Here is a 26764-nt window from a genome sequence, read left to right as displayed (position 1 = left end):
GGGAAGTTTTCAAGAAGAACATTGACTTTAGTTTTAAACAAAATTTTAATAGATTCACTTGTTTCATTATTTACAAGTTGTAACATTATATCTCATTCAATTAAATTTTTGTTAACATATAATATATGAATCTATTCCTCTTCCTCCTCCGATCACGTATACGAATCGTCAATCGTATGTCCTCCTTCCTCAATTTCCCTGATACGTCTTAAAAATATTTGTAAGAAGCATAACACTGTTGATAAAAACAAAAAAATTAGAAGATTTTCAAAAAAAAAAAATGTATAATGTGATCATCTATAATAACTTACCATCTATATCCAACACATCTTCTGGCTCTCACTCACTTATTTCAAAGAAATTCAAATGAAACAATTCAATCATTTCCTGTAATATACTATCCGTAGGACGTCCTAAAATAATAGCAATGCTAACTTGCATATTTTTTCAATTATTACTAACTTGTGTAAAAGAAAAAAATCTACCTAGTGCTCAAGGTTTAAGAAAATGCGAAATCAAGGTAAATGGCGGGTCTATAGTAGGAAAATTGTGGGAGGGTCTAAGATAAGTATGTGGGGGGAGAAAAGAGCCTCCGAGGGCAGGTCTAAGAAAAAAAAATGGCAGTCCGTAAGATGCTGAGGACCCCCCTAGCGGTGTAGCTGTTCCCCGTAATTTCCGTGATCGCCACCTAGTGGAGAAAAATGAAACTTTTTCCTCCACTAACTAAAATACAAAAAAAGTTCTCTGGGTAACTGCCAGGATAACTAACCATCCGGGCCCTAGGGTGATGGGAGAGGGGTAACCCTTAGGGAACTAGTGGACCCGTAGGATAACTAACCATCCGGGTCCTAGGATCATGGGAGAGGGGGTTAGCCTAGGGAACTAGTGGACCCGTAGGATAATTAACCATCCGGGCCCTAGACTGATGGGAGAGGGGTGAGAGACTAAGAGAGAAAGAGAGGATGAGAGGGATCTCTCTCTCTCACTCCCCACTGCCAAAGCATTTCCTCCGCACACCCGCACCCTCCTCATCATCCCAATGAACCCTAGCTCTTAAGAAGACACTTCCCCCCGGCACACCCGCACTCCCCCTCATCACCCAATATACCCCAGCTCTTAAGACACTTCCCCCCGCACACCCGCACCCCCCTCACCGCCATGTCACAGGAACCTCCTAGCTACCACTACTTACATCTACTTTTCTCTTAAACATGTTAATCGGTGAGTATACGTTCAAATTCTTTGACTAATCACTCATTACGGCATTTCTTGTATTCGCATGTATGCTTTAAAATGTTAGTTTTCAAAATAAATACTGAACATTAATTTTCATTGCCGTGAGAATTGTCGTAAAATGTTATATAGACTTTTCACTGCTTACTTGTAGCTAAAAAAAATGCAGCAATATTTCAATAACTTAATAATAACTAACTCTTATTTCTCTTATAGGTTTCTAGTTATTTTATAACCTATATTTAAAATAAGCAGAACTACTTTCCTAGGAAAATGGTCTATTATAGGAAAAGTTAAAGAGATATTTAACTGATTCCTGTACATATTTTAAATTTTCAATGATATTTCTCTGAATTTCTCATTAAAAATTATAGCTGGTCAGTGTTTTCATTTATTTTTATATAGGCATTAACCATGTCTTTTGAATGGGTAATCATTTTACACTTCAAATTTTTTAGACTTTTAATAAATTGTAGAAATAAAAGCAATAAACTTTTTCCAAGAAAGTTTGAAGCCTTTATAATATTTACAGCCTGTAAGAAATGCGTGGGTTATTGTGTAAATAATTTCTAGTTTAAGTAATTTTCTTTGTAATTTTTCTACAAATTTCTGATAAATGGCCTGCTTTGGATACACAAAATCACTGTACATGAAATGTACCTATATACACTGATTACTATATAAATGAAAATACAACGGAAATTAACATTATTAACGGGATCCCTCAAGCCCTCTGTAGCCAACATTATGGAACGAAAAACGAGGGAGAATTGTCCAGCGCTATTTTTCAACCGATTTCAATGTTTTTGGGCTTGTTGGAATCGTTAGGACTCGCCGTTCGTCATAAATAAAGCCGTATTTTCTAAAAAACGTAAAAAAATAAAATTGTTTAAAAATTCGCATTAATAATACTTAAACGCAAAACAAATCGAAAAATCGGGCTTCTTTATGACGAGGTGCCAGACCTAACGATTCCAACAAGCCCAAAAACATTGAAATCGGTTGAGAAATAGAGCCGTACCATTGTCCCGCGTTTCTGAGGTGGACGAAAACCAAAAATTTTTAGGAAGGCAGCTAGGCTTCCGCCCCTCTCGCCGCTCACGCTAACGTGTTCCCCCACTCCAGCATCGAAACTTACTGCGAAACTTTCCTCATATTTACGCTATTCCCCTATCTGTAGCTATACACATATAAATACCGCTAAAATAATTTTGAGAACATTTCATTTCGCCGATATAATGAAATTGCTAAAAATGCAATTATCATTTTGAAATAAAATTGTAGAAAAGGAGATTTCGTAATGCTTGAAATATAGGGCATACGGCGAAACGCGGGACAATGGTACAGTCGTATTTTTCAACAGAATATGATGAGACTAGTAATAATTAAAGCCATTCTTCATGTAGATTGTCCTAAAGAGCTCGCATTTTCGATAAAGCTTATAGTTTTTCAGCTATGAACGTTTGAAGTTGCACGGCGCACAAATACATATTTCTTCTCTCGCGTAGATCAGCTGTTGCGCACGTCCATCTTCAATCGTTCATAACTGGAAAACTATAAGCTTTATCGAAAAAGCGAGCTCTTTAAGACAATCTCCATGAAGAACGGCTTTAGTTATGACTAGTCTCATCAAATTCTATTGAGAAATACGCCTGTACCATTGTCCCGCGTTTTGCCGTAATTTCAGGTCTTCAAGTGTCACTGACTCGTTCATTCTGCTATTTATTTCGGAACAAATAAAAGTACGATTGCACATTGAGAAATTACATTAGAAGCTCTCGATAATGTACATGCTGCTATGAGTATTTCTTAATCTTATGAAGCTTGTCGTAGAAGGTGCAATGCAATAAGTTTAGAAGGGCAATTTCGCGATTGAAAATAAGACCCACGTACATACATGCTAAACGCTATGTGTGTTTGTTTACAGTACACTCCACGAGTCACTAACACAGTCACACCCGTATGCATGTAGGCCTACTATGCTGGTTTACATACGCTGGACAAGGCAACAAGCTGCAGAGGGGAAAGGGGAAGCCAACTTTATTTACTCCGAGTACGCATCTTGTTACAGTTTGCATTATAATGACCAAAAGAAGCGTTGCAAAATTATGAAAATATCATAAAAGCGTCTCCCCTTTTCACGCTCTATTCAATGATGCTACCCAAGTTGTTGGTGCATTTTTACTTTGCTCGGAATAAATAGCATAATGAACGAGTCAGTGACGCTTGAAGACCTGAAATTACGGCAAAACGCGGGACAATGGTACAGGCGTATTTCTCAATAGAATTTAATGAGACTAGTCATAACTAAAGCCGTTCTTCATGTAGATTGTCCCAAAGAGCTCGCATTTTCGATAAATCCTATAGTTTTCCAGTTATGAACGATTGAAGATGGACGTGCGCAACAGCTGATCTACGCGAGAGAAGAAATATGTATTTGTGCGCCGTGCAACTTCAAACGTTCATAGCTGAAAAACTATAAGCTTTATCGAAAATGCGAGCTCTTTAGGACAATCTACATGAAGAATGGCTTTAATTATTACTAGTCTCATCAAATTCTGTTGAAAAATACGACTGTACCATTGTCCCGCGTTTCGCCGTATGCCCTATATTTCAAGCATTACGAAATCTCTTTTTCTACAATTTTATTTCAAAATGATAATTGCATTTTTAGCAATTTCATTATATCGGCGAAATGAAATGTTCTCAACATTATTTTAGCGGTATTTATATGTGTATAGCTACAGATAGGGGAATAGCGTAAATATGAGGAAAGCTTCGCAGTAAGTTTCGATGCTGGAGTGGGGGAACACGTTAGCGTGAGCCGCAAGAGGGGTGGAAGCCTAGCTGCCTTCCTAAAAATTTTTGGTTTTCGTCCACCTCAGAAACGCGGGACAATGGTACGGCTCTATTTCTCAACCGATTTCAATGTTTTTGGGCTTGTTGGAATCGTTAGGTCTGGCACCTCGTCATAAAGAAGCCCGATTTTTCGATTTGTTTTGCGTTTAAATATTATTAATGCGAATTTTTAAACAATTTTATTTTTTTACGTTTTTTAGAAAATACGGCTTTATTTATGACGAACGGCGAGTCCTAACGATTCCAACAAGCCCAAAAACATTGAAATCGGTTGAAAAATAGCGCTGGACAATTCTCCCTCGTTTTTCTTTCCGTAATATTGGCTACAGAGGGCTTGAGGGATCCCGTTAAAAGTTTAAAAAATATTGAATTAAATTTTCTTGTTTGTTTTAACATATTATAAAAGTAAATTTGTAAAATTACATGTTTGGCTTTGAGCAAATATATCATAATTCATACGATTCCTCTTGAATCATTACAACCTGCAATAGATGTCCTGGAAATGGAACAAGAAAAATAAATAAGTTAAGTCTAAATTTAAAAGGTTGAGAAAAACTGGTTCAGAAATTGAGTGTATTAAATACTAAGTATTTAGTAATATAATACTTTTAACTTTTGAAAAAGTTGGTCTTCACCTTTTAAATTTCGACTTAGCTCATTTATTTGCCTGTTCTATATATATAAAGCATTGCAATAATATAGGGCATATCCATCTATGTTACGTAACAAATGAACAGAAAGTTATATAACATATACATAAATGTTACATTACGATAATATAACAGTACGCCGTATCTGATACATATCAGAGCTGTGTAATTTAGCTAACATAGAGCCATTACCAACATATAACATTAAATGTTCATGTTATATTACATGTAACATTATTGATTATGCTCGTAATGTAACATACATAGATATGTTACATAACGTGGTTTGCTGGGATTCCTCATTCTATTTTATGTCTTAAGACTAATTGCACATTTCTATAATTTTTATATAATAAATATATCTTTTAGTAAACAAAGTTACATATTTTACTGTAATGTATGAGTGAAATTTATTAAAAAACGAAATTAACTTCCAAAGAAAAAATCGCTTGTAAATTACAATCTAAAATAAAATAAATATTAAAATTTACTGTATCCGTTAACTATAAAATATGAATAATAATGTAATGATGTTTATAACTAACAATGAATAACAATGCTATAATTTAAAAAAATAACATATGTGATGTACTTCATCGAATAATTCAATAAGTCCTTATATATTTGAAATTCATAATATACAATGGATGGCATATGAAGAATTGTAAATCACTGAAGCTACATAGTAAACGAGTGTGCATTTTCTACTGACTGAAAACACTTAAGAAGCCCAAGATTATCCAACCAAAGCTGAAAGTATATTAAAAACCAGATTAAAGAATCGAGAATCTTACTTGAATTAATATTACGCAGTAACTTATCTGATTAAACAATTGCTGCGTTGTAGATCCTACAGAGAACTGCGTCCAATGTGTGTAGCCCTCTTTCCAAGACTGCGTAGCAATCTCCTATGCGTAGCATACTTGCTATCTATTTCGTGGTATGCTGGGGTAACGGCAGAGTCCAAATCCACTAAGATAATGTTGTAGGAGCCCAAATGCCATAGTTTATTCAACCAAAGCTGAAAGTATATTACAAACCAGATTAAAGAATCAAGAATTTTTCTTGAATTATTATTACGCAGTAACTTATCTGATTAAACAATTGCAGCGTGTAGATCCTACAGAGAACTGCGTCCAATGTGTGTAGCCCTCTTTCCAAGACTGCGTAGCAATCTTCTATGCGTAGCATACTTGCTATCTATTTCGTGGTATGCTGGGGTAACGGCAGAGTCCAAATCCACTAAGATAATGTTGTAGGAGCAGGTATGTATTATAAAATAATATATAAACTTAATCTATTTATTTTAATTCTATGTGCGAACATATGTATGTTTTGTATATTGTTTTTGTTTCTATAGGTCAGTTTCTGATCATTTTAATGTAGGAAAAGCTACTGCATTTAGGGCAGTACATAGGGTTTGTCAAGCTCTATTCAAAAAAGCACCTGTTTTCATTAAATGGCCTACTGTGAATGAAGCCGATGTTATAATGCAAAGCTTTGAAGAATCAAGTGGATTCATAAAAGTTATTGGTGCTATAGATGGATCGCACATTGAAATACAAGCACCCCAAAGTAACGCTATTGATTATGTTAATCGTAAAGGTTACTATTCCATCCATTTACAGGTACATAATATTAACATGGGCAGTTTAATTATAAGTATTACAATTACAATATGCATAATTATTTTTATTGCATCACAGTATATCTATATCTATATCTATTTTCATTTAGGTAGTATGTGATCACAGAGGACTAATACTACATTGCTGCACTGGGCATCCCGGCTCAGTACACGACCAAAGAGTCTTTCGGCAGTCAGAAATTGCAGATTTCCTCAACGAAGAAAGTAAATTTCCTCAGGACTCACATTTACTCGGCGATAGTGCATATGAATTGCACCAACATCTCTTAACACCGTTTCGAGATAATGGGTTCTTATCGGAAGAGCAAAAGAACTTAGAGAGATGCATTGGAATGTTAAAAGGTCGCATGAGGAGTGTATTAAATTGTTCACCTATTAAAAAATTAACATTAATTCCTTATTACATTGTGGCCTGTTGTGTTATACACAACATATGTATTTTAGATAAAGAAAATATTGACATCCTATCATTATCTTCGCCAAGTCACAGTTTCAACTTACCTAGTAATCATTCATCATCTTATCCAGTAAGAAATAATTTTAGGGCTTTTAAGCGTAACAGTATTATGAGTTCTTTGCAGTAAATATGGACTGCTATTGAAAACTATCTACCACTGTTCATTTTTATATATTAAGATTAATTGAAATATTGTTTCATGCTTGGTCTTTGATATATAGGTTTAATAAGAGTATGTAATGCCTATGCTTTCTACACTAAAACATTACTTATTTATTATGCATATCATTTCTAAAATGTACATAAAATATGTACAAAAACAGATAAATATGTAAGATACACTGTGATTCTATTTACATAACCTCACTTTGTTTACAAATTTAAAAGCAATTTATTTTATTCTTAAAACCGTATATGACGTAGATTTTTTTAAAAAACATAAAGTGAAATAAAATTTAAGTTTTATTGTAGCAGAATATACCTTAGAAGTTAAACATAAGGTTTACTTGCCCCACCAAATCTTAACATTTCATCACTTTATAATAGATTAAATTAAAGATAAATAATTATTACGCTTCATTACTTTTTTTTCAATAATAAATCCTTTTTATATATAACAAACGCATGTAGGCAGTCCTTCAGAATACTTACCTTGTTATTTTAAAATGTATCTTATAGCTTAGAGGGGAGTATATGTACACTTCCGAAAATTATTTAACCTAATAAACTTCATGCAGTATACTACAATACCTTTTATAATTACTCATAAGTTTCTTTATATTTATTCTTTTAAAATAAAAATAAAACATCGTTTTTTGAGCTATTTGTTATAACAGAATCCAAAATAAATATACATATATCGTTTTTTACTAGAAAAGGAATTAACATTACATTATGAAAATCACTTTTTTTCATATTATTGTTAGTACTTTAGTATTTTTAGCTTAGAAAAATATAATTAAACAATTTTATTTTTTATTTAACAATTCCTCTAATACTGTTAATATTCTTCTATTACAAACCATTTTCTCTTTATGTCTTGCAGATTTAGCTTTTTCCTGCTCTTCCCTCTGTCTTAATCGTTTTGCAAATAACGATGCAGAATTAATTTCATTTTTTTTCGTAGACTTAACTAAGAAAAGTTTAAATATCATATAAATATTAACCATTAAAACTAATAATTTTAAAAATATTTTTGAAATGATGAAAGTACCAGACAGAAATTTATTTTTTGTCGTTTCACTTTTTACTTCTAGACCCGTAGATGATGCAAGGGCTTCAGGTCTAATACAAGCTTTTTTGCTAAATATTTCATCCATTATCTATAGAAAATAAAAATTTGCAATGTACAAAATATTCTAACAAATGAAAGGATATGTCACAAGTATCGTTACCTCTAAAAATGGCCATGATCGCCTATCATGCCCCGACGTTTTATTGTAATCTTTAACATATTTATAATGTTTTTTTAGGCTCCTTAATTTTGAAGCGCATTGTGCAGCAGTAGCTATTACATTTTTATCTTTAAGCATGTTAGAAATTTCTTCCCATACACGTTTTTGGGGATATTTTCCTCCATAAAGTTTTTTCTCCTTAGTTTTGTATATATTTAGTAATAATAACACACTTGAATATGACCATCTATACACGTAAGTTGTATCTGAAAAAATGAAAGCAGGATTATTTTCAATATCGACAAATAAACATTTTGCTATATAATAGTTATAATAATGTTGATCAGCACTTTCTTTTTCTGACTCATCTTCTAAATATACTATTGTTTCTTTATCTTCATATTGTGTATGTAGACTATCATTATTATTGATTGGAATCATTTTCGTTGTACCAGTATCGGTGAAAGCCGAGCTTAAAATACTTTTTGCAAAATTAACATCTAAAATAACAACAAAATTAATTAAGGTCACAGAATGTTATAAAGAAATTAGTAATATAAAAAGCTTACCTGTTTCAGCTCTCAAAGCATCCTCTTTTGATAACATTATGTCAATTGCACAGTTGGTTTCATTATTCATGAGTGTAATTAATTTACTATTGTTGTCTTCTTTTTCTGTTGTCCTAAAAAACATATAAAAGAGAGTGATTGGAGTGATTACATAATTAATCATGAACAAAATCCTGCAATTGCTTTCAACTACATAAGAATTAAAATAGATGAAAACTAAAATATAAAAACTTCTCCTTTTTTGCTGGCATATATAAAAACTATAAAATTTACAATTGTCAACTTACATCACTTTATTATTGTTTAACTCTTCATCAATATCATTATAATATATTTGATCATAGTCAACACCATCCACTGACATACAAATTTTTTCAATTTTATCTTTTGAAAATTCCAACTTTCCTTCTTCAATTAATTTAAATATATAGTCAATTGCATATTGCACTGAATCTTAAAAAAAATATAAAACACTATTATATAGGGGGTATAATGATTAATAGAATATTAATAACTATAAATTCTAATAATTACGTCGGTCATACATACGTTGCAATTTAATATATATTGAAAATTCCAAATTATTAATTGAAAATGGTTCATCGCTATCAAATTGAAAGAACATTTTAAATTGTCTTTCAGACGTTTTCACTAAAATATCGATAAAAATTAGAATTGTTATTTTATTTGTAGGCATAAAAACGTAAAAAGCATTATATTTACGAGATTCACTTGAGATCATCCTTCGAAATAATAAAATTGGAGGAGGATCCTGATATTATCTCCGTAATTGGCACGTGCAGATTCAAACAATTCAAACTACCCAATGATTTACATAGGTCATACATATGTAGTTCATCAGTATAGAACCTTAGGCCTTAGGGTTACTTTCATCAACTCCGGGGTTAAAGTAGTACCCGTACGTAAATATTAACCCATTAACGCCCAAAACGCGGCAAGAATCAAAGGTTTACTTTGCGATCAGATTTAAAGTGCTACATCTTGTTGCACATATCGCAAAATACCTTTACTTATGTTTTCGAGGTCGCTCTACAAGATGGTATAATTTAAATTATGATTTGGTTGCGTGAAAAAAAGATATAGTGACTTTTTCCTCAAAAAGTGCTAAAAATTTTGCGACAAAAATTTTAAAAGTTAAATTTTCTACTAAAATTTGATGTTCCTCTTCATTAAAAATGGGCACAAGTTGGCACAAACATTCCAAAGTTTCAAAATATCGTCCGTAGGAAATGAAAAATTCTTGATGGTCGAAGCAAAATGGCGGCAAACACGATTTTTTGTTACAAAATTTCACAAGCTTTTTTCTCATCAATTACGAACTTTATTGAAAATTTCCCAACGATAAAAATGTCTTATAATTAATTGAATAATATTCTAAATTTTTTTCAAATTTTTTATAAACAATTTTTTAAATTTCAGTCTCGTAATATTAGGAAAAAAAAAATTGTTTATAAAAAATTTGAAAAAAATTTAGAATATTCTTCAATTAATTATAAGACATTTTTATATTTGGGAAATTTTCAATAAAGTTAATAGTTTTTTAGAAAAAAATATTAATCTCGTTTACAAGCTGAAATTGGAATATTTTAGCATTTTTTAGGGTCACAAGTCATTGATATTTAGTAGGTTACTTATCTTATACCCACATTTTTCCTATTTTCAATACTCTTTCTTAATGTTTGTTAGGAAAGCATGTTTTGCAAACATATGCGTTGCATCCTTTACAGAATTTGTATGTTTTTATGGGACATGATGAGCATTTGCTCTGCTTTTCTACACGTTTGGATACATGAGTTTGTGTAAATTCTTTTTCTCGATTTGCTAAATAATGCTTAGCAATATCTAACGCAAACTCTTTTGTAGACTATTTATTCCCGGTACTAGCAGTATTATATATAACAACCGAGTTCGTAATAGATGCCTGAATCAAACGTGTAAAAACTACCCATGTCCATTTTTTACTTCTGATGCTGGGCAATAAATTGTTACAGTGAGCATCATGAGTATCAACTCCTCCCATATATTTGTTATAAATATGAAAAGCGTGTGGAAATTGGATTTCTTTCTTTTCATGTTCTTTAGAACTATAACGCTTTATTGGAAGAGTTGGATTTACACCTGCCGCCGTAGATGCTATGGACACCGGCTTTGAATCCATTACAGTGATGTAATTTATTTGACTATTTTTGTCATTTTTTACAGCAAATGTTCCTCTCTCTGCCTTCTTACATATTTCGTTTTTAATTTTAACTCTATCATTCCTAATAGTACCTGTGGCTCGTAATCCTATATTTCGTAAGTGTAAAATCAAATCAAAACTTGTGAAATAATTATCAAAATAGACATGGTAAAGATTTATCTTTCGAGGAGTTGTATTATGAAGGAAATCTTTTAGTAAATTCATTACTACTCTGCTACCTAATGCACATTTCATCAGCACATTCGTTTCTATTTGATTCTTACCACAGTACAAATCCCAACCTAAGAGATAACCATTACTAGTACACAGTCCCCACATTTTTAATCCAAATCTTATTGGTTTTCCTCTAATAAATTGTTTCAAGCTCGTTTTGGCATATGATTTTATCATCATTTCATCAATTGACATTGCAGTTTGGAAATATCCAAATTGAAGAATGTTTTTTTGGAATAAGTTTATCAAAGAAAGTACTCGCCATCCTTTATCATTTGGATTATTGTCTGATGCTTTAGAATATTTTATATGAGCTTTTATACTTTCGAATCGATTACGAGACATTACTGACGAAACGACGTTAGCAGACAAAAAGGGATCAGTTGACCAATAGTCGCGTTGTGATTTTCTTTTGTTAAACCATGAAAAAATTAAAATTCCTATAAATATATCTAAATCAGATCGAGAAAGTTCAAAATTATTTTCCTTTGTTGCTGCACTAATATAATTTTTGATTTCATCAGAAAAAAAGGATTCGAATAATTGAACTGGTGTACTTTGCACAATCATTTTTTTCTGGCTGTCAGATAACAGTGTCTCATTTTCAATTTGATCTTTACAATTTTTTTCACCGTCAACCCAGTTATACTCATGTTCTGCTTCTAATTTAGTTAAATTTGCAGAATAACCATGGTATACTTTTTTATATGACGTACAAGGAAAATCATTATAATTTTCATCGTCTGAACCAGAATCATTATCGCCAGAATAATTAGGATCGGGAATCAAAATTATTTGACTAGATTCTTCATGTGAACTATCATCATCAGATTCAATTTCTGACATTCGAACTTGTCGTTTTCTCTTCGACATTTTTCAATTATCAAATATTTAAGAATATAAAAACTTTAGATAAAGACTATATAAAACGTTACATGTGATGTAAGAAAATTAATTGATATAAAAAAAGAAATATAATAAAGAATGAAGAAAAACTTGTAGTAGACCGTTGATGATAGATTTCACTTCAATCAAAAAAAGTAAGCGCTAAAAATGTATTGCATACCGTCAGTGAATCTTTTTAAAGCTTTAAGTATTGTGCAGCTCTTATAAGAGAAGTCTGTTCACCTTATTAATATGAAATTCATTTTTTCTAAAAAACTATTAACTTTATTGAAAATTTCCTAAGGATAAAAATGTCTTATAATTAACTGAAGAATATTCTACATTTTTTTCAAATTTTTTATAAACAATTATTTATTTTTCCTAATATTACGAGACTGAAATTTAAAAAATTGTTTATAACAAATTTGAAAAAATTTTAGAATATTCTTCAATTAATTATAAGACATTTTTATCGTTGGGAAATTTTCAATAAAGTTAGTAATTGATGAGAAAAAAGCTTGTGAAATTTTGTAACAAAAAATCGTGTTTGCCGCCATTTTGCTTCGACCATCAAGAATTTTTCATTTCCTACGGACGATATTTTGAAACTTTGGAATGTTTGTGCCAACTTGTGCCCATTTTTAATAAAGAGGAACATCAAATTTTAGTAGAAAATTTAACTTTTAAAATATTTGTCGCAAAATTTTTAGCACTTTTTGAGGAAAAAGTCACTATATCTTTTTTTCACGCAACCAAATCATAATTTAAATTATACCATCTTGTAGAGCGACCTCGAAAACATAAGTAAAGGTATTTTGCGATATGTACAACAAGATTTAGCACTTTAAATCTGATCGCAAAGTAAACCTTTGATTCTTGCCGTTTTGGGCGTTAATGGGTTAATCTGAAGAAATTCTGAAAAATCTCTGAATAATTATAAAAAACTCTGATAAACTGTGAAAGTTACAGAAAATTCATAAAAATTTTTGAAAGAACATGAAATAGTATGATATATTTTTAAATATCTCTGAAATTCTATCAAAATTGGAACAGTTCAGATAAAATTTATTAAATTTTCATAGGTTTTTCAGATATCTTTTAAGAATTTTCAGAGTTTTTCAGAATTTTTTAGAAAAACGCCTTTAAAATTGTCTCATATGCCAAATACATTGTTAGTTCTCTGTTATAATACTGCGCGGGTCAGTACAAATAAATTGCATATAATATAGAATGTTCTTTACTTTCCTTTATTTTTGTTTAATATTCAATACAAAATTGTAATAAGTTATGATAAGATCATATATATTATTTTTAAAGAGACGTATATACTTTTAATAGTTTCAGTCACAATAACAACCTTTCGGAATAGTTATATAGTAATCTAAGGCATTTATTTCTACCGAAAATCCAGGTTTTAATAATAAGCTCGGGGTACATGTTCGAATTTTATTAGTTATTTTGCATCTTTTTATGTGGTTAATTTGGCAATGTTTTGTTGAAAGATAATGCGTATCTGACAATAATATTTCCTTATAAAAGACAATAACTTTATTAGCTTCTTCTTCCGTAAAATAACATATTTTTGTTATAACTCCTGCACGTCCACAATTTGTCTCAAACACTGAGTCATTTAATTTTGCAAACTGACGGTAAGACTCAGAGGTATAGCGATTATGATTAACAATTATTCTGTTAAAAACTTTACAAGGTCCATTATAACTTATTAATGTTTTCTCTGCTTCATTTAATTCACATGCAGTTCCATTACCAATTAAAACGAAATTATCTCATTTTAAGCAGAATTTTAGTTTTCTGGTAAGAGTTTCTTCACAGAAGAGTTGAAAATTTACACTTTTTTTGAAATTATTTACAAATGATAATAGTGATTTTTTGTACAAATATTTTTTTGCAATTTCAATCGCAATGTGAGCTGAACTTTTTTTCAATTGCATCAGTTTACCATTTTCATTTTCAAAAGAAAATGCATTATGTGTATTGTAACGTCACGTATCACGGCTTGACCTTGAATAGTGTTTTCACTCCAGGAGATTCCCTAAAAGAATATTTATCGAACGCCATTCGGCCTTGGCTTGCCAGGGGAGGGCAGGGACCAGAAACGGACGACAAGACACACGGAGGTTTTATGGCCAGGAAATATTAAATGAAGTCTCGTTATTATTTTTAATATATGAAAATCACAATTTTATTTCCGCGAACAAAAATGAAGCTATACATAAATTCTATCTCGCATTAACTCAATTTAATTAATTATTTCATCTGGTGGTGTTAGTTCTGGGCGCCAGTTCGCTGGAAATTTTCATAATATGCCTCCGCGGTTGGCCGGCTGGAAACTCATCTCAAGTGTGGACCAAGACGCATCATAAAATTTATCTGAAAATAAATGGGGGAACGGCCAGGGCAAGGAGATTCGCACGGGCACGCGTCGGACAGTCTTCGAGGAGGCTCTGAATCACCTTTCCTCCGACGAGGGACTACACCTCGTCCTACCACGTATTCCAAGAATACAGGGACTCCCTACGCGATTCGCGACCCATAAACGTTAGCCTTCTACTCTCTAAACCGTTCCCGAATAAGGCAACGTAACAATTAATGAAAAGGAACAATATCCAACTTAATACGTCCTCCACGAGTCGAGGAATTACCGCGCCATCGAACACTAACCGACTTCTAACGACGGACGAAGCTCGAGGACAAGAAAGAATGAATAAAAAGACAATAAAAAAGAAGTCCTGGTTCCTCCTACAGAGAAATCAGGTTTACCTGGGAACTAATGCTACTTAGGCCATAGAGAAGAGTCAAGAATGCTGCATGCATCGGTGCGTGTCCTCTACCACCAGGTCGACTGCTACACCTCCTGCTATGCTCCTAATTTCGGCTCTACTATTTGATGCACTAATTACGCACTATCCTGCCCAGGGAAATAACTACAGGGCGATGCCCTTACCGAGATATAAAAATGGACGATAGAGAAAAGGAGAAACAAAACGGAGTACGTCCAGACTCGCTAGTCCCAAAATCACGAGTGAATCGGGAGGACAGTGGCACGCGAGATAATTATTGTCGCGCGTGCGCGGATCGACCCCCTATCGACCCGCGATCGAACCTATTACGCGTAATGATCGCGGGGTCGCACAGGTGGCGCCGGCCCCTCCCTTTTACGATAGTAAGAAGACAGAGCAAAACAAGAAAATTATTTTTACGAGCGGATGCTTCGTTACAATCCCCCTCCCTAAAACTGAAGCCGGAGAGTCGCAGACTGTCAAGGGTTCAGGAGAGGAGAAAAAGAAAAAAAAGAAACGATTAAAAGGACAAATGATTATAAATGTTGTTATTCAGATACAATGAAGACTATATAATAAAAAAGTGTTATCCACTTCTAGGAGTATTGCTCCTTGTCTTACAACCGGATCTCATTACCTCCACCCTGGAACCAGCAGTTACTAAAGGCGAAAGGTTTTGGCTATGCATGCTTAAGATGACAATAAAAGAAAAGAAAAATAATGGATATGAACTATCAAATAATAATACCTAATATAAAGGAGAAGGAACTTAGAATAATAGCAAGGCCAGCAGTTTAACACTGGTCCGCCCATGTCAATACTTGCATACATGACTATTTCGAGTATTTTACTGGCTGACGAACGCGGAGTCGGTTAGACCAAGCTTCACTCGAGTCGCCAACGTTGCTATCGTTTTGAGTTTGGCGGGGGGTGTTTTTCAAGGATGTATTTTCCTTAGAAGGCTTTACAGCGCGGGTTTTAGGGGTTTCCCTTTCATTAGTAGTATCCATGGTAGTTTCAAGAGCTGGTCCTTGCCATCCTTCCGAAATCGCGGGATATACTGCGATAAACGGTTTCAAATCAGAGATGTGCACCTGAGGGCTACGGCGGGAATCCGGATCAATCAATTCATAAATCACTGGAGAAATTACGCGAGAAACTGTATATGGCCCTTAAAACCTTGGACCTAATTTAGCTGCAAAGTTATCGGCTGCAGAGGATAGCGTATGGTTTCGTTTCCAAACGAGGTCTCCGGATTTGAACGTCAAGTCTCTTCTACCCTTATTATAGTACTTAGCCTGGCGTACACTTGCTCTTTCCATTTGTCGCTTTACAATGTCATAAAGGTGGTTTTTCTTGCTGTTGCTTTAATTAAGCTCCTAGGAAATGTACGCCAATTTCGTCCTTCTGCCTTCCAAACTCCTTGCCGTAAATTAATAATAATACCGAAAGCTTTTACAAAATCGATTCCTAAAACGCAGTTATAATCTAGTGTGGGAGCGGCTCGAACGGACAGGATTCGTTTCTCGCCTTCAATTGAAAATTCTAGAAGTGCGTCTCCTGCCGTTGCACATTGACTCCCATCACCTAAACGCAATTTACCTGCTTTAGAAAAATCTAAAAAATCTTTCATTAAATTAATAATATTACTACCGATATAAGTGCGTGAAGCGCCAGTGTCTAATAGGGCCCTAAACTTTTCTGGACCGATTGTGACCCATAGATAAGGCCTTTCGTCCTCGGTGCTTGGTTTACGGATATCTTTCCGAATCGGTAACACGGTTGCTATTACAGCCATTCTTTCCATGTGCTTTTCCTTAGATCCTCGCCTTATAAGTGGAATCCTGCTAACATCGTTCGTACTCCATACATTTTCTAAATTATTGATGGTTATGTCGAACTGTTTGAGGAAATCCATTCCTAGAATACAATCCAGAGCAAGGTTAGGAATCACACTAACGGGGAAGTCCGCGGATTTACTACCTACTTGTATTCGAAAGATTATATCCGTGGAGATGGCACAAATTTAACCATCGCCCACCTGTATGCAATTTAACGGTGCTAGGTGACTTTCTGAGGGAATCCCTGAAGCTATTCGAGCATTAATATAACTTCGCTCAGCTCCAGTATCCACGAGTCCCAGACAAACTATTTCCCCAATTCTTACTCGCAAATAACCGCGAAAATCGGGAGGTGCTACTAAGTCACCCTTTAAGTTTGGAGGGACCGGTCTCAGAGACACGCTAGTGCTTGGAAAAGAAATAAAATTATTATTAAATCTAGCTGCTTCTCTACTAATAGGGGGATCGCCGCTATCTCCTTTCCTCTCCTGATATCGTGCTGGTAAATTGTACGAGTCCTTCTTCAATTTGGATGATCGTTGTTCCCTACACGAATCTTCGGCTCTTCCCTCTGAGGCAGCTTCAAATGATAAACTCCTAACTTCATTATTTAACAATTTGTTAAGGCGAATTCCCTCGGAAGGGATATCCTGTTTATTCGTGAGAATAGTCCTGTTGGTTTGCACTTGTTTGCGATCTTCAGCTTTGTTTTGGTAGGTTCCTATATCCCAAGGAAGTTTCCTTAAAGTGTCGGGCCTTGGTGGTTTGCTTGAGGCAGCGCTGGCCCCATTCGCTCGCCTCCACTGGCATTTCCCGGCAGATCGTTATAGTTGTTAACGGTTGGCGGCATATTTGAAGCGGATACTCTCGGTCTTCGGGGAAGAGGACACTCGGGAGCCCAGTGGCCTAATTGTTGGCAGTTATGGCATGGGCTATTTTCGCGGGTGTGGCGAATATTGATGGTCGTATCGGCTGTTGGCGTATTAGCAGTAGTCGTCACATTTGGAACTAGGCGCCAGCTGGTAGCTCCTGGTGGTAGTGGAGGTATCAGCATATATTGTGGCATTGCTTGTGAAACGACTGGTGTGTTGCCTGTAGTGGGTGTCCCGTTATTCTTGGGTCCTTTCCCAAATCTTCCCGATTTCTTCTTAAAAGTCTTTGCTTCTCCTACGCTCGCTAAAGCGGAATCACTTTGTGATGACGCGTCTGTGGAACTCTTAGGCTTGTTTTTCTTCGCCTGCTGTTTAGGCCGTTTCTGCTCAGACTGGGGCTTCGTGTCTGTTTCTTCCTCATCCTCTAGCGGGGCACACTTGCTGGTAATTTTGGACGGTCGAGCATAAACTGCACTAGGAACCGGTACTGCTCCTGTCTGGTTGGTAGTGCTTCGACGATTTTTAATTTTCGTCCATTGTTGTTCCAATTCTTGACCAATTCTAACCAGCCTCCGACTAGAAGTGATTTCACTCTTAAGGAAGTGCCTGGTATACGATGGCAATAGGTTGTCATATATGATAGACAAACGTTTCTTGTCCTTAAGAGGTGGGTCTAAGTAGGAGAATATTGTCTCCATATTTTCCACAAACTCCTGGATTCCTTCTTGATCTCCTTGAAGGCGGGAATATGCTTGTTCCTTAATTCGCTTTCTAGATTCCTTGGATGCGAATCGTTGTTTGAACTTTTTCTCGAACCTTTCCCATGTTCTACAATGTTGACCTTCCAATCGGTACCATTTTTCAGCTTCCCCCGATAGTACAACAGGCAATGCCTTGAGCAAATCGCTGTGGGCTATCCCTGATCCCTGGCAGCATCTGTCTAATCGTTCTAAAAACGAATACGCACTTTCCTTTCTTTCGTTCACGTAAGAAATCTTCCATTTATGCAGTGCGTCTACTGCTCGATTTCCCCGGACTATTCTTCCTGGGCGATGCCGATGTCGGCGATCACTGGCTTGGGTATTGTTAGAGCTATCCGATTGGCTTTCTGTGTCTTCTGAGGAATCATCTTCCGAGCTAGCTGCGCGTCGGTTGATTATTCTAGGGCGATCCCTACCCTGTAAGTCTCGAGGTGTGTGGTGAACAGGTATTTTACGTCTTCCAGACGACTCCCTCCCACCTGACTCTGGCTGAGGGTGTGTTTCTACCAGTCGCAACGCCGTCCGGGTTGGAACAAGTCTCTCAACCGGAGGTAACTGCCTAGTTTCTTGCTGCATTTCGGGTTCTCGAGGATTCCTGGCTCTATGGCTGCAATGACAGGTTTTTCCAGGATTGTTCTGGAGGGGCTGCCAATTGCTGGCTGAGTCACCTATGTGTATTCCTCCGCCCGTGGCATGGGATTCCATGGATAGGCGTTTAAATTCTTCAAGAGTAGCTTTAGCGATGTCTTGGATCCGCGCAGCTTCCTCTTCTTCAGGTGACAATCGCATGGTTCTTATTCGCACCGTGGACGTGGCGGCGAAACCTCTTTCCTGACCATGAGTCATGGAGTTTAGCGAATTCGCTAGGTGATTTCCCCTGTCTTGGAAGGGGGATAGTCCTCTCGATCCCGAGGGTAGAGGTGGTTCCAATCTCCATCCTTGTGTCGAGGTTACCGGATGCAGGGTGTTTAGTCCAGGAAGGTATGTACTGGTGGTGTATGGCAGTATCGGTGAGAACCGTTGCACCTCAGAGGGAATTGAACCTTGTGAACAGCTAACCGTTTGTACGGTGGTGTTGATACAGGCCATAGTAGTCACCGTGGAGGTTGCTGCAATCGTCGACGCTCCCCCTGCTGCTACTGTTATCGTTTTAATGTCTACGGGCGTGAGTGTGCTCGTCTCGTCCGCTGAACTCCGCTCGGGCATATCGGCTAGCGCAGGGGTGAATCCCTCTGCCCCGGTTTCATCCCGGTTCGGATCCCAACGGGCTGCGCCAGGGCCCAATTCCTTACGTTTTAAATATCTTATTAGCCGATCTTGTAGCTGGTTGAGCCCAGAGTTGGTGTTCAGGCCCTCTTCTTGTAGGGTTCGGACTAGGTCGCCAAAGGGTAGTGTCATCACTTCCTCCCTAATGACCTGTTCGGTGCGTTTGTTAGTTTGTCTCTTCTGTGCACGCTTGTCTCGTCCTCCGCTGCTTCTTCCAGACGAACCCATTTTTCCTTTTGATGTTCAGGAGAGGATGGGGAGATTGGACCAATAACGTGTCTCGTTTGAGGGTTAGCTGATAAAATGAGTCTTTACCTAGCCTATACAAGCCTAATCGCAACTAGTGTCTTATTTTGAATAGTGTACTCACTTGAATGAGGTAGCTGAAAAGGGCAAAACAAGTGTAATGTCCAATAATGAGGCGACAATTCCGCCGAGGAGGAGAAGATAATCTCAAATATGATAAAAAAAAATCTTGATAAAGAGTCTTATTTATTCACTCCATAATAAGGGGGTTACAATCAACTAGTAATTTCCAGGTCACCGACTTGAGGTTTCCTCAGTGGTGAATAACCATAAATTAACTGGTATAATATAAAAGAAAGAAAATTAATGGAGAAAAGTAGTTGATTTTAGGTGACCTTTCTTGGACTAATCGGTCACAAGAAAGATACACACGGCCGACCTTCAAATCCGTAAACTTTATCTAAGATGCGGATTTCTTCTCGCCAGCCGTCAAGTAACAGATCTCGACTTATTCGTTTTCTGCTTATAGTATTGATTACAGGGTCTCCTCTATAGGGTTATCCTTCAATCATACTAATTACTAAATTTGCATCCAGGGTACTTATTTGACCCACTTAAAAAAGGTTCAGCAATCACTTGATCACTCAAGAATTGCAATATATATATATATATATATATAAAAAAATGAACCTCAATAGTCATGTATGCATATGTATCAGTAAAGGAGAATTCAACTAACTACTTCTACACACAGAAAATTTCATGCAGGAAATATCCTCGAGCTCGTCGGCGCTGAGAACCGCTGCGTTAAACGTACGCGTTGACCACCGCTGCCAGTACTTGAAAATTATTTTTCCTGGTACTGTTTAATAATCCCGTGTAATATTTCGACGTTCTATAACGCGTATCAAAACACGGCGAAGCAGCGAGCACGAGCGCGCGAACGTAAACAACGTTGTTTTGGTCCGCGACCTCGCGTCGTGTCAGCTTACACGACCGATGCTCGGCTCCACGTTTCCTACAATAAACTTATTATTGATTGAAATATAATATTTCAATAACGGTTAATAATTATAATAAGGATTAAATATAAATAACGGAATTAATTAACAAAAATGTAATAATTTATCTCCTAAGCGTCTTGGCGGGCCCCACTTTGGGCGCCATTAGTAACGTCACGTATCACGGCTTGACCTCGAATAGTGTTTTCACTCCAGGAGATTCCCTAAAAGAATATTTATCGAACGCCATTCGGCCTTGGCTTGCCAGGGGAGGGCAGGGACCAGAAACGGACGACAAGACACACGGAGGTTTTATGGCCAGGAAATATTAAATGAAGTCTCGTTATTATTTTTAATATATGAAAATCACAATTTTATTTCCGCGAACAAAAATGAAGCTATACATAAATTCTATCTCGCATTAACTCAATTTAATTAATTATTTCATCTGGTGGTGTTAGTTCTGGGCGCCAGTTCGCTGGAAATTTTCATAATATGCCTCCGCGGTTGGCCGGCTGGAAACTCATCTCAAGTGTGGACCAAGACGCATCATAAAATTTATCTGAAAATAAATGGGGGAACGGCCAGGGCAAGGAGATTCGCACGGGCACGCGTCGGACAGTCTTCGAGGAGGCTCTGAATCACCTTTCCTCCGACGAGGGACTACACCTCGTCCTACCACGTATTCCAAGAATACAGGGACTCCCTACGCGATTCGCGACCCATAAACGTTAGCCTTCTACTCTCTAAACCGTTCCCGAATAAGGCAACGTAACAATTAATGAAAAGGAACAATATCCAACTTAATACGTCCTCCACGAGTCGAGGAATTACCGCGCCATCGAACACTAACCGACTTCTAACGACGGACGAAGCTCGAGGACAAGAAAGAATGAATAAAAAGACAATAAAAAAGAAGTCCTGGTTCCTCCTACAGAGAAATCAGGTTTACCTGGGAACTAATGCTACTTAGGCCATAGAGAAGAGTCAAGAATGCTGCATGCATCGGTGCGTGTCCTCTACCACCAGGTCGACTGCTACACCTCCTGCTATGCTCCTAATTTCGGCTCTACTATTTGATGCACTAATTACGCACTATCCTGCCCAGGGAAATAACTACAGGGCGATGCCCTTACCGAGATATAAAAATGGACGATAGAGAAAAGGAGAAACAAAACGGAGTACGTCCAGACTCGCTAGTCCCAAAATCACGAGTGAATCGGGAGGACAGTGGCACGCGAGATAATTATTGTCGCGCGTGCGCGGATCGACCCCCTATCGACCCGCGATCGAACCTATTACGCGTAATGATCGCGGGGTCGCACAGGTGGCGCCGGCCCCTCCCTTTTACGATAGTAAGAAGACAGAGCAAAACAAGAAAATTATTTTTACGAGCGGATGCTTCGTTACAGTATATAGAGGACCCCAATTATAGACACTCCTGTGCAGGTGCAATAATAAGTGTACATTGTATGTCATTGATTCAACACCAAAATATTTTTGATATAAAGCAACATATCTTACTAATAAATTTTCTGTCTTAAATAGCATTTCCTCAGTTATATTTTCAGAAAGTAATATATTAATTGATGAGATAAGTAATGCTAAATGATTTAAATATTTTTGTTGTAAGATACCCTCAAAGCAAAGTAAAGCATAAAATAGCAACCAGGATCTCCATTCAGAAGCTTTCCACATTTGTCTTTCTTCTATTTTTCTTGTTGCTCGAGTAATACACGAAGGATGTCTTATAGATAATAATCGTTTATTGATATGTAATAAATTATCCGGTTGACCAGCATAATAATCTGTATTAACATCACTCAACATTTTCTCGTTATGTTGTTGAATGACTCCAAGCATTACGGAATGCATATATTCAGGAATTATACCATCTGCCATATCAAAGTAATGTAAATTTATTAACACTGAAGCACCTTTAACTCCTTTAATATCTTTCGTCAAATCGGTTTCTGAAATTTTTATCATTGCTTCTTTTATAGAGTCGTCTGTGCGAAGTGAAGGTACATCGTTAGATATTGGATATTTCATATTTCGACCAACTAATTGTCCAGAGTGTTCGCAAAATGTGCAGCCGTAATAGTCATTGTACTGTTTTATGTTAAGTACCTTACACCTTGCAACAGAATCAAAACAACCAATTAAAGGAAATACTTTACTGATTATTTCCTGTTGGTTTAAATTCCAACGAATTCCTTCTATTGATAATAAATTGGCTTCATTCACAAATGATTCCAGAAACATATCCATATTGGGCTCTATGTCACTGACACAAAGACTTGCCATTAATATATGCTTTCGTCTTAAATTGAGTGGTAATTCATGTATTTGAATGTACTACTTGCCGTCGAGACACTACCGTCAAGGTTGCCAAGTGTAGTACCAGTGGGAAATTGAATCGTGTGTGCTTTTAACTATAGTGTAGTATATCATTTTCCATGTTAAATTACAGAGTGAAACTAGCCGAACCACACACGATTCAATTTCCCACTGTGTACTTTCGGTAATACCGTAGTACCCAAAAGCGACATATCCTATAGCGTAGTACTATTTTGGGTATTACGCTATAGTCGCTGCTGATACTACTGGTCGGCGGAAATATATCAGAGGGTAGAGACTGTAAAGGGGCCGCAATATAGATGGTATGGGGCCAATTGTCCTAATTTTCTATAGTTACAAAATGGCGGCGGCAGTTACTATATTCATAGGGAGTATGCAGGTCTTAGTAAGTATACAAATATGGTTAAATTTAAATAACAAAGCTGTCCAAGTATAGTCTCTGCAAAAAGTACATTGAAAATAAAACTGATTGACAGATGTGACAGATTGATTATTTCAAATTCTTAATGGACTAAAGGAAGAAAAATATGAAGGGCATCAAATAGTTAAAAAGGAAAAGAAATGAAGAACAGAGCGGTTAGAATAAACTTGTTGTAACCAAAAGCAATATGAGGAAACTTGATTTTCAGATAAGTATAATCTAATAGAATAAAAAAAATTGTTTAAAAAATAGAAGTAATACTTTGTGGTATTTGTAAATATTTGTTACAGGTACATTAAAAAGTAAATTGATACACTGCGACCAAATTGTATGAATGAATGGTAAGCAGGAGAATCCATACGAATACAGAAAGGGTACAAAATTACCAAATATTCATATAATAGAGGATAGAAACTATCCAGGGATATTTAAATACAATGTTCTTCAAAGTTATAAGCATCATTCAATGCTTATAGATCTGTAGCTGTAAATGCTATAAAATTATAAAGTTCTTATAAAACTAAACTTCTCTGTTAATACAATTGTGTAAGTGGTTCCTATTTAGGTTATATTTCTCTCATATGGACATATTTATTATAATACTTATATTCACATCTTACATAATACCATTACAGATAAATGATGTACTACACATATGTATACCAACAGATTTGTCCCCAGCTACGAAGACTTCTTTCATAAAGAAAGATTTGTAACCAGCACATTAAGTTGCGATTGGTGGTACATATAATCTCTTGCTAATAGGAATGGAAGACTTGCATTGCAAAAATAGAATTTACTACGTTGGACTATGATGTAGAACAATAACACTTGCTTAACAAACAGTATGCCTGTTATTGAAGGAGCTTGTAAGAAATTTGTACTATTATTCAAATTATAATAAATGTACAGATGGTTTAGAATTTAGCTACTCTTTTAAGGAAATTCTTATAACAAGTGAAGAAGACGATTGACATAACTACTTGCGATATATGTAATGTAATTTAAAAATATTGGAATATCAAAATTTATAGGCATATACTCATGAGGGGCTATTATACTTTTTGAAAACTCTGTATAATTAAATAATCAAATGCAATATTATATTTACAAAATATACCTATATGTAAATATATATATATATATATATATATATATATATTATAGTATAATAAATAATATTTTTATTTAATTTAGGAATGTACAAATGGCACTTAATTGTTTTTGACACATTCTAATTCAATGATAAATTAAATTTAATAAAATTGATATACTACATAAAAATTAGAACAAGTATAAAATTATATATCTCATCTTTATTCACTCCGCCTATACAGGGGTCTTTTCCTAACAGCGGAGCATAGGAGATTCGTGTTAGTTGACTATAGCACTCGGAATGATCGAATCTGAGAGCACTGATTGGTCAATATTACGTAGTACCAACAGATAATAAGCCGTTACCAATAGTTGGATACAAAAAATGAGATTCATCCGCCATATTGGTGTGGAGAAATGTTTACATGCTTTTTTTTTTTTTTTTTTTTTTTTTTTATTATTACGCTGCTAGGCTTTAAACTGAGCCATCAGCTGAGATACATAGATACAATGATTATGAATTTATAACTTTTTAGTTTTATACATTTTATATGTTTTTGTAATTACAATTTAATTTAATTATGTACAAGCTTAATTAGTTACTTACGAGGGACTTATAATTTGAGTTAGTCGAGTTGGGTTGGGATGGATTTAGTTGATTGACTAACTTGACTTATAAATTGTCTAGGTTATGGAAAAATTTGGTGAGACTTTAGAAATTTGAATATGATTTTTAGAGGGGTGACATATGGTTTGTAGAGGAAGTTCTCAATTGAGTAAGGAGGAAAAAGCTTTTTAGCGCAGAGAGAAGCAATCATTTCATCTCTACCTTCGTCCAAAATTGGGCATTGCCATATGCAGTGATTTAGGTCTTGCTCTGAGCTACCACACGTGCAGGATGGGTCGTTGGTGATCTTGACTCTGTGCAATGAGAAAGCTAAGTGGTAGTGATTAGAGCGAGATCTGTTGATAAAAGAAATTAGGTCCCTGGAAAGATTTTTATGTACAAACCATGGCTGTTGTCCATTTGAACGAAAGAATTCGAAAAAGTGTTTACCTTTGTATTTGGATTGTTCTATCAGTTCTTTGAGGTTATTTTGAATTGAATATCTTTTAAAAGTGGTGACAAGATCACTAACTGGAACTGGATAAGTATTGAAATCTTCCTTTTTTAAATCCGGGGAGGGTTTGGCCAAGGCGTCAGATATTTCATTATAGGCGATACCTCGGTGAGCCGGAATCCAAATAAGATTGAGATTATGACCAAGCGACCGGATTTTGAAGGCCAATAATTTGCATTCAAGAATATATATATTAGTTCCGGAAGCAAATGTGGAGTTGGACATAGCCTGCAAAGCACTGAGGCAGTCAGAGAAGATGTATACTTCTTCACACTTATTGTCGATTGCTGATTCTAATGCTAACTTTATTGCAATGCACTCTGCTGTAAAGGATGACATATGTTGGTCGAGACCGATTTTTAAAGAGATGTTGAGCTCTGGGGCAAAATAAGCAGCTCCTACATGATCAGAAGAGTGAATTTTACTACCGTCTGTGAAGAAGGATGTGGAATTACTTGGGAGGGATTGCTGAAATGCTAAAAAGTCTTCATTAGGAGAATTTGAGTTTTTGAGCAAGAGACCAAAAGTAGAATTAAAGGCAATTGGTAATGATAGAGCTTCGTATGGGAAGAGATAAGGGCACACTTTCTTGTTTGTTTTAATAATATGGGTATAGGGAGTAACTAGTTCAATGCATTTAGGGAGAATAGTGGCTGATTTTTGCAGGAAGGTGTCCCAGCCCACTTCTGATCTCAAAGTTTTTAATAGCGTGGTAAATGAAGACGAACTGTTAGAGTAGCAGCGAGCGAGGAATTTGCAACCTAGAAGTATTGAGCGTTGGTAGATAGAAGAGCATTTGGCTTCGTCTAGAAGAATGTTGGTTGGAGTGGAGACTCTGTATGAGAGAGC

At 35.7% G+C, this 26764-nt stretch overlaps 3 protein-coding genes across 3 annotated transcripts; 1 reads left to right on the top strand and 2 right to left on the bottom strand.

The window, feature by feature from the left end:
• Positions 1-5992: 5992 nt before the first annotated feature.
• Positions 5993-7398, top strand: LOC136777890 (putative nuclease HARBI1). Its single transcript, XM_066734472.1, has 5 exons — positions 5993-5997; positions 6103-6370; positions 6480-6970; positions 7069-7079; positions 7319-7398. Exons 1-5 carry the CDS (start codon positions 5993-5995, stop codon positions 7396-7398), a joined length of 855 nt encoding a protein of 284 aa, XP_066590569.1.
• Positions 7399-10695: 3297 nt separating this feature from the next.
• On the bottom strand, positions 10696-12117 carry LOC136777889 (piggyBac transposable element-derived protein 3-like). Its single transcript, XM_066734470.1, has one exon. The coding sequence runs from the start codon at positions 12115-12117 to the stop codon at positions 10696-10698; it is 1422 nt and encodes a 473-aa protein (XP_066590567.1).
• Positions 12118-12973: 856 nt separating this feature from the next.
• Positions 12974-23469, bottom strand: LOC136777888 (uncharacterized). Its single transcript, XM_066734469.1, is given in 5 exon segments — positions 12974-13033; positions 13075-13083; positions 13530-14127; positions 22335-23275; positions 23449-23469. Coding segments are annotated over 5 exon segments (1629 nt in total).
• Between the last annotated feature and the right edge of the window lie 3295 nt (positions 23470-26764).

This window comes from Prorops nasuta, unplaced genomic scaffold, assembly GCF_024137725.1.
Source record: "Prorops nasuta isolate Cenicafe-Biocafe unplaced genomic scaffold, Cenicafe_Pnas_1.2 PNAS00012, whole genome shotgun sequence".
Classification (NCBI taxonomy): domain Eukaryota; kingdom Metazoa; phylum Arthropoda; class Insecta; order Hymenoptera; family Bethylidae; genus Prorops; species Prorops nasuta.
This window is presented reverse-complemented; position numbering and strand designations above follow the sequence as displayed.